The sequence below is a fragment of the Furipterus horrens genome, unplaced genomic scaffold (assembly GCF_987537825.1).
Source record: "Furipterus horrens unplaced genomic scaffold, mFurHor1.1.pri manual_scaffold_9, whole genome shotgun sequence".
In the NCBI taxonomy this organism is placed as follows: Eukaryota; Metazoa; Chordata; class Mammalia; order Chiroptera; family Furipteridae; genus Furipterus; species Furipterus horrens.
In genome coordinates this window covers 3,410,272-3,416,271 of record NW_028327179.1, presented here as the reverse complement: position 1 = coordinate 3,416,271, position 6,000 = coordinate 3,410,272, and the positions used below count along the sequence as shown (strand labels likewise).

The 6,000-nt window shown below is 56.8% G+C and overlaps 1 protein-coding gene across 1 annotated transcript in view; it reads right to left on the bottom strand.

Annotated features, from left to right (window-relative positions):
* Window positions 1-1,909: 1,909 nt before the first annotated feature.
* Window positions 1,910-6,000, bottom strand: part of EGFR (epidermal growth factor receptor) — a 132,657-nt gene continuing 128,566 nt past the window's right edge. Inside the window, exons 24-28 of the mRNA XM_090287006.1 lie at window positions 5,825-5,922; window positions 4,409-4,576; window positions 3,996-4,043; window positions 3,063-3,168; window positions 1,910-2,326 (exon numbers count right to left, since the gene is read on the bottom strand). Coding sequence (XP_090143132.1) covers window positions 1,965-2,326; window positions 3,063-3,168; window positions 3,996-4,043; window positions 4,409-4,576; window positions 5,825-5,922 — 782 coding nt within the window. The 3' untranslated portion in view covers window positions 1,910-1,964. The remainder of the gene's footprint in view (window positions 2,327-3,062; window positions 3,169-3,995; window positions 4,044-4,408; window positions 4,577-5,824; window positions 5,923-6,000) is intronic.

The following is a 6,000-nucleotide window of genomic DNA, read 5'->3' as shown; positions in this document are numbered from 1 at the left end:
GGCCCAAGTTTCAGGCATAAAGGGGCAGCGGTTGACCTGACTCTGCTGTTCTCTGGCAGGAGGTGACGGCTGGGCCCCCTCTGCCAGGAGAGCACTCTCTGCCCGCTCCGGCCTCAGGCCCTGGTCTCCTTTCGGCCCCGCCCTGAGTCCTTAACAAGCCTTCAGGGGTCCCGGGAGGAACCCAGCACTCCTGCTCTCTGCTGTCCCAGGGCTTGGGGGACGTGTCTGGGCTAGTGTTGGTCACCTTGTTCCACGCTGAGTGTTTGTGAACCCATCCCCTTTGCTGTATTGCCAACTCCTTGGGATCAGGGATGATGTTTTATTTATTTTTGTACCTTTAGGACCTTTTCTGGGCTGGTTGGTACAGGTGCTCAAGAGTATTTGAGAACATCGTGAAATTAATGTGAATGTAGTTTATATTTCCATTGAGACAAAGTAATATGTGGTTGAACATATCCAAGGGGCAAAAAGGTCACCGGAAGTGTTTCTTTGCTGATTAAAGGGGTGGGGTGGGGTGGGCTCAGCGTGTGTCAAACACCACAGGTGCCAGGTCAGGTTGCAGGGACACCGGGAACAGAAAAAACGTTAGCATCCTCCCTCCCTCCAATTATAGAGATGCTTTTTTAGGAAGAAAAAATGTTCTTTCTTCTAATATACCTGCAGATGTTGTGAAGGCGCTGTCACCCGTTCCAAACTCAGATTTCACCTTTGCCACTTCTGTTCCACACCCTACACGGCTTCCTCAGGCCCACCCGTAAGGCGTGCATGGTGGCGAGGGCTGGAAGTGGTTGCCTCAGGGCCTGGGCCCTTTTATTTACACAGGAAAATGGGGTGAGGGAGGGGGGACCTTTGGGGACAGCTTACCAGGGAAGAACAGAGTACCCTTCGAGTAAAAAACATTGAAAGTGAAATGAAAAGAAAATCATCTTCTAGGAGGAGCCTGAACTGGTTTTCTTTAGGGGGTGGGGAGGTTCAGTGAGGCTTCAACACAGCCTCAGTTTTGTGGTCTAGGCATTAGGCGCTCGCCTCCTGGCCCTGAAGGACTTGATGGCTTTCCTGAGACTCACATTTGGGGGGATGGGTTCTTGCCTGAAATTCTGCATCTTTCCTAAAGGCTACCTGTCTGAAGGCGCCTGACTCAGACGTGACCCGCTCTGGGTCGTTGTTTGCTGTACCAGAATGGGTCTCAGAAAACAGTGGAATGCCAAGTAAACAAGGACGTCTTAACGCTTACGATGAGAAAGCACTGGCCGCCCAGTGGAGAGGAAGTACCATGAAAACATCAGTATAAAAGTAAGTCTGACGAGGAATGCCGACCCCTCTGGTCCTTCCTGGCTCAGAAAGGGGCCCCAGTGGCTTATCCTCTGTACCTGCTGTGATTGGACGCCGTAAATGGCCCAGCTGCTCAGCTGCTCACGGCATGGAGGCCTTCTCGTCAAACTGTCTGGCAGTGGAAGGTTCCGGAAGCAGAGCCAATGCATTGCTCAAGTGTTAGCTGGAAGACTGGCCCTTGCTTCTTGGTCCCGGTTGGGCCCCATCGACTCAGGGCAGCAAGTGTGACATGCGGGCAGGCTTCCTCCTCATGGGAAAAGCCCATTCAGAACCAAGAATGACAGCTGAACACCCCAAAGACCCCCGAACTATACAACCCCATATATATGCAGCTGTTTTCAAATATACCTCGTCGGAAAGTGAACTTCGGTCCAAATGGACAACATTCTTTTCTGGATGCCTTCCACGGAAGCTCCCAGTTTGAATACGAAAGGATGTCCCTGTAACGTCCCAAGTACATCTGAGTAGGGGCCACTTCCTGACTGAAGGATGAGCTGATCGGAGTAGATACGGCCAGACCAGTCTGGGGGTCCAGGGCTTGTGTGGGCACGGCCGTGGGGGTGGGCACAGCTGTGTGGCCGGCCTGGGGGCGGAAGAGTCTGGGATCGTTATGGCTGTTGCTCCCTCCATGGTCATGCGCCGGTAAATTCACTGCTCGGGGGTGCGGCCCTCAGGTAGTCTGCATTTTCAGCTGTCGGACCCTTGAAGATGCCATTGGACTTGGCTTCCTTGGGGAAGAAGTCCTGCTGGTAGTCGGGGTTGTCAAGGCTGATTTGGTGGCTGCCTTTCTGCGCCCAGAGGGCGGGGCCATCAGGGACACCATTGACGTTGGAAGGATGGATGGTGTTGAGATACTCGGGGTTGTCCACGGCATTGCTGTGGGGGTTCTGGTAGTGAGGGTCTCGGCCCGGAGCCGGAGTTAGAGGCTGGTTGTGGTAGACGGGGTTCTGGACAGAGCCCGCGGGCCTTTTGGGAACCGACTGGTTGACGTACTCTGCAGTTGGAAAGAAATCGCAGGGCGTGATCAGCAAAGCCTTTCCAGGCAGAGCCCCACGGCTTGTTCTGAAGCCTGTGACTGAGCTTCCACGACGTGACCCACGGCGGAGCGGGGAGCCTGGGAGAGGACTGCCTTGCTATTACTGCGAAGGGAGTCGTGTCCTTGTCTGTCCTTCCCCAAGCAGTGGGCACCCTGTCTTCCGCCCACTGCAAGTCCTAAGAGGACAGCCTGCCCGGAGTGGGGTGTGCAGGCAGTGGGGGTGGGGGTGGGGTAAAGCTTAGATCAGAAAAGTACATGGTTCACGGGCAAGAATGGATGGAGGAGAGGGAACGGAGATGGAATCTGTCCCGCACACACAATCACTCACACACGCACACACCTGCACACTCATGTGTACCTGTGCACACACTCACACACACCTGCACCATCACACACACTCACATGACACACTCACATGCCCTCTCACACACGGATATCTGAGCTGTATGCTTCAAACTCTAGAACATCTGCAGATCTGCTCTAAAACAATGCTCCCGCAGAGCACCCGCACGCGCCGCGCTCACGGCCCACGTGCCAGGCTCGGTCGGACAGTGTGTACCTGCCTCTCACTCCCTGCACTGTGTCTGCAAAGGTGTCACCGGCTCTACCTCGGGGTCAGCCAAAGGAGGCCCCTGGCCGGGACACCGGGGTCGGAGGCCGTCGAGCAGAACCGCTTCCAGAGCGAGCCACTCACCTGGCGCTGGGAGGAAGGTGTCACTGACGTTGTCCTCAGTCAAGGCGCCGGTGGGGTCGGAGCTGTAGCGCTGCAAGAAGCTGTCTTCCTTCAGGGGACAGCTCTGCTGCAGGGGAGGACGCAAGGCCGCGGAGTCAGCGCTGCACACACGCAGCGCGTGTGAAGGTCACCTGAGACCCCGCTACTGTGCAGACTCTGACTCAGCAGGTCTGGGGCAGGCCTGAGACTCTGCGTTTCTAACACGTCCCAGTGATTCCCACGCTGCTGGCCCACAGCCCACAGGGCGAGGGCAAGGCCGCCCCCCGTGCCACCCAGCAGCTGGTCTGCAGAGGAATCTGTGCTCTCCAACATGGTGGCCACCGGCCACATGTGTGAGGAACTGGAATTTAAATTGCACTTAATTTTAATGAATGAAAACGTAAGGGTAAGTAACCGCATGTGGCTCGTAGCTTCTACGTTGGCAAGTGGGGGGTCTAGATCAAGGCTCAGTGCCTTCAAGCAGCGGCATCACCTGGAGGGCTGCGTGCCACCCCTAGGGACCCTGCTTCATGGTCTGGGGCAGGGGCCCCACGACCTGCATGTGTCACCAACCGCCAGGTGATGCCGGGGCTGCTGGTCCCTGAGCCACGCTCTGGATGTTCGGCAGTAAAGTAAGAGCTCACGGTTGACCTTGGGGTAGGGGTCAAGGAACCGGGCAGGGAAGAGCAGGATTCTCTGGGTTAGTCTGGGTATCTTCTTTTCTTTCTTTTTTTTTAATCCTCCCCCAAGGACAGCGCCCTGACCGGGCACTGAACCCACGACCCCTCAGGTACAGGATGACACTCCAACCCACTGAGCCACACCGGCCAGGGCCACGTGGGCATTTTTCTCTGTGCGATAGAGCCATGCCACAGAGCCGTCGCTGAGTTCGGCTTCCTGGGTTTTCATACGTACCCCGTTTCTGGCAATGCAGGCCACCGTGGAGTTGTTGCTGGTGGCGCTCTGAAACAGAAGCAAAGGGGTTTATGGGATGCTGACACAGTCTCACCCACTTCACGGAACGCACGAGGAGCATCTCACCCAGCAGAGACAGTTAAAGGTCATCTTGACCCATTCGCTTTAGAAGCACTGGGCTTAGTTCTGATTCTGGCCTATTTCCTAGTGGCCCTACGAGGATTCCAACCCAACTGATGCCATGCAATGACAAAGCTGATACAGGGAACGGATTCATTCTGAGCTTGGCTTTGCCGTGTGGGTAAAGGCACTTCTTCGTCCCCAGGGGAGTTCCTCTGAGGGGTGTCATTTTCTTCAGCGCGCTAGTCGCTCAAACCAGCAGACCCAGTGTGTGGAAGCGGGAAGCCCCTTACCAGAGAGCTCAGGAGAGGTGTCCGTGACGTGGAGGGGCTGTGGAAGAAGGCCTGCTGGGGGATCAGGTACTCGTCCGCGTCCACCACGTCCTCCATGTCCTCCTCGTCCATCAGGGCACGGTAGAAGTTCGAGTCCGTCGGGCTGGGCAGGTGCATCCTCTCATCCCCCTGGGGCAGAGGTTGGAGACCGTTAGCGAGGCCCGGAGGGACGCTGTTCGCTCCCCGGCCGCAGGGCCGCAGGGCTCTACCTGGCAGGCACCTGCGGGCTTGCCCATTCAGTTCTAGGACGGTCTCCCCGCTCCCTTCCGCATCCTGGCCGGAATCAAACACTGAAAATGCCAGGATGTCCAAAAGCCCCCGAACGAAACGCAAACAGCTGAGGAGGAAAAGAAGGGCCCGGAGCGACACCGTGTGCTGAGTGTGCAGTGTGTATGCGCAGCCGTGATATCGGGATTTACAGTATACAGGGTGGGCAGAAGCAGGCTTACAGTCGTGAGTCCATGACACACAGCTGATTCCTGTATCATTATTTGTTCTTGTTCTGTTGATGTTTGTGTTGTTTATTCTTGGAGTCCATACCTTTCCCCGCGAACACCCGCAAAGCTGCCTTTGCCCACCCTGGATAGTGGCTCCTCATTTGCTCTTCCTGGGAATTTCCTAAGCGATGAGACCCCCACAGGCGTCTTGTCATGTTCCTGGGGTGACTTTAGGGCCCCAAGTTAGAGGGCTTGTTGCCAGGAGAACCAACCCTGAGATTAGAGGGTTGGGACTGTCTGCCCCTCCCGCCCTCAGATCTCCAGGGCAGGCAGAGTGCCGGAGATGAAACCAATCACCAGTGGCCAATGGTTTCATCAACCTGGTCTATGTCCCAAGGTCTCCAAAAGGACAAGGAGTGGAGAACGGCCAGGAGACCCGGGCACAGTGGCTCTGTGCCCCTCCCCCTCCTCCCTGTGCTCTCTTCCTCCTGGCTGTGCCTGAGCGAGCCCCTTTATTATAATCCAGCGACCTGGTGAGTAGGCGGGGCTCCTGAGTTCTGCGAGGAGGCTGGGGAACCTCTGATGTACAGCCGGTCGGTCAGGAGCACGCGTGACACCCTGGAGGGGCCGTTTTGGAGGCCTGAGCCCTTAGCCCGTGGGGTCGGCTGCGCTCTCCGGGTGGGCAGTATCCTAATCGAGCTGAGTCGCAGGACAGGCAGCTGGTGTTGGAGAGCGGCCTGCCTGGCCATGTGGGGACCCCTGTCTCCCCGTCGTCCTGTCCACACACACACTGAACTGCCGAGCAGAAGCCTGGGGTGCTGAGCCATGAGTTTGCATGGACCTGTCCCTGAGTCTTTAACACCCCCGCCCCGAGCTTGCTTTTGTTACCCTAATGGGATGGAGCACGGGGACAGGGGATGCACAGAGGGAGGTCTGGTACCTGGATGACAAGGTAGCGCTGGGGGTCTCGGGCCATTTTGGAGAATTCACTGATCAGCTCCCGGAACTTTGGGCGACTGTCTGCATCGATCATCCAGCCTGGAGACGGAATTGGGGGGAAAACAGTGCTGTGAGAACGCCGGAAGTCATGGTAAAGAGGGCGTCGCTGAAGGCCAG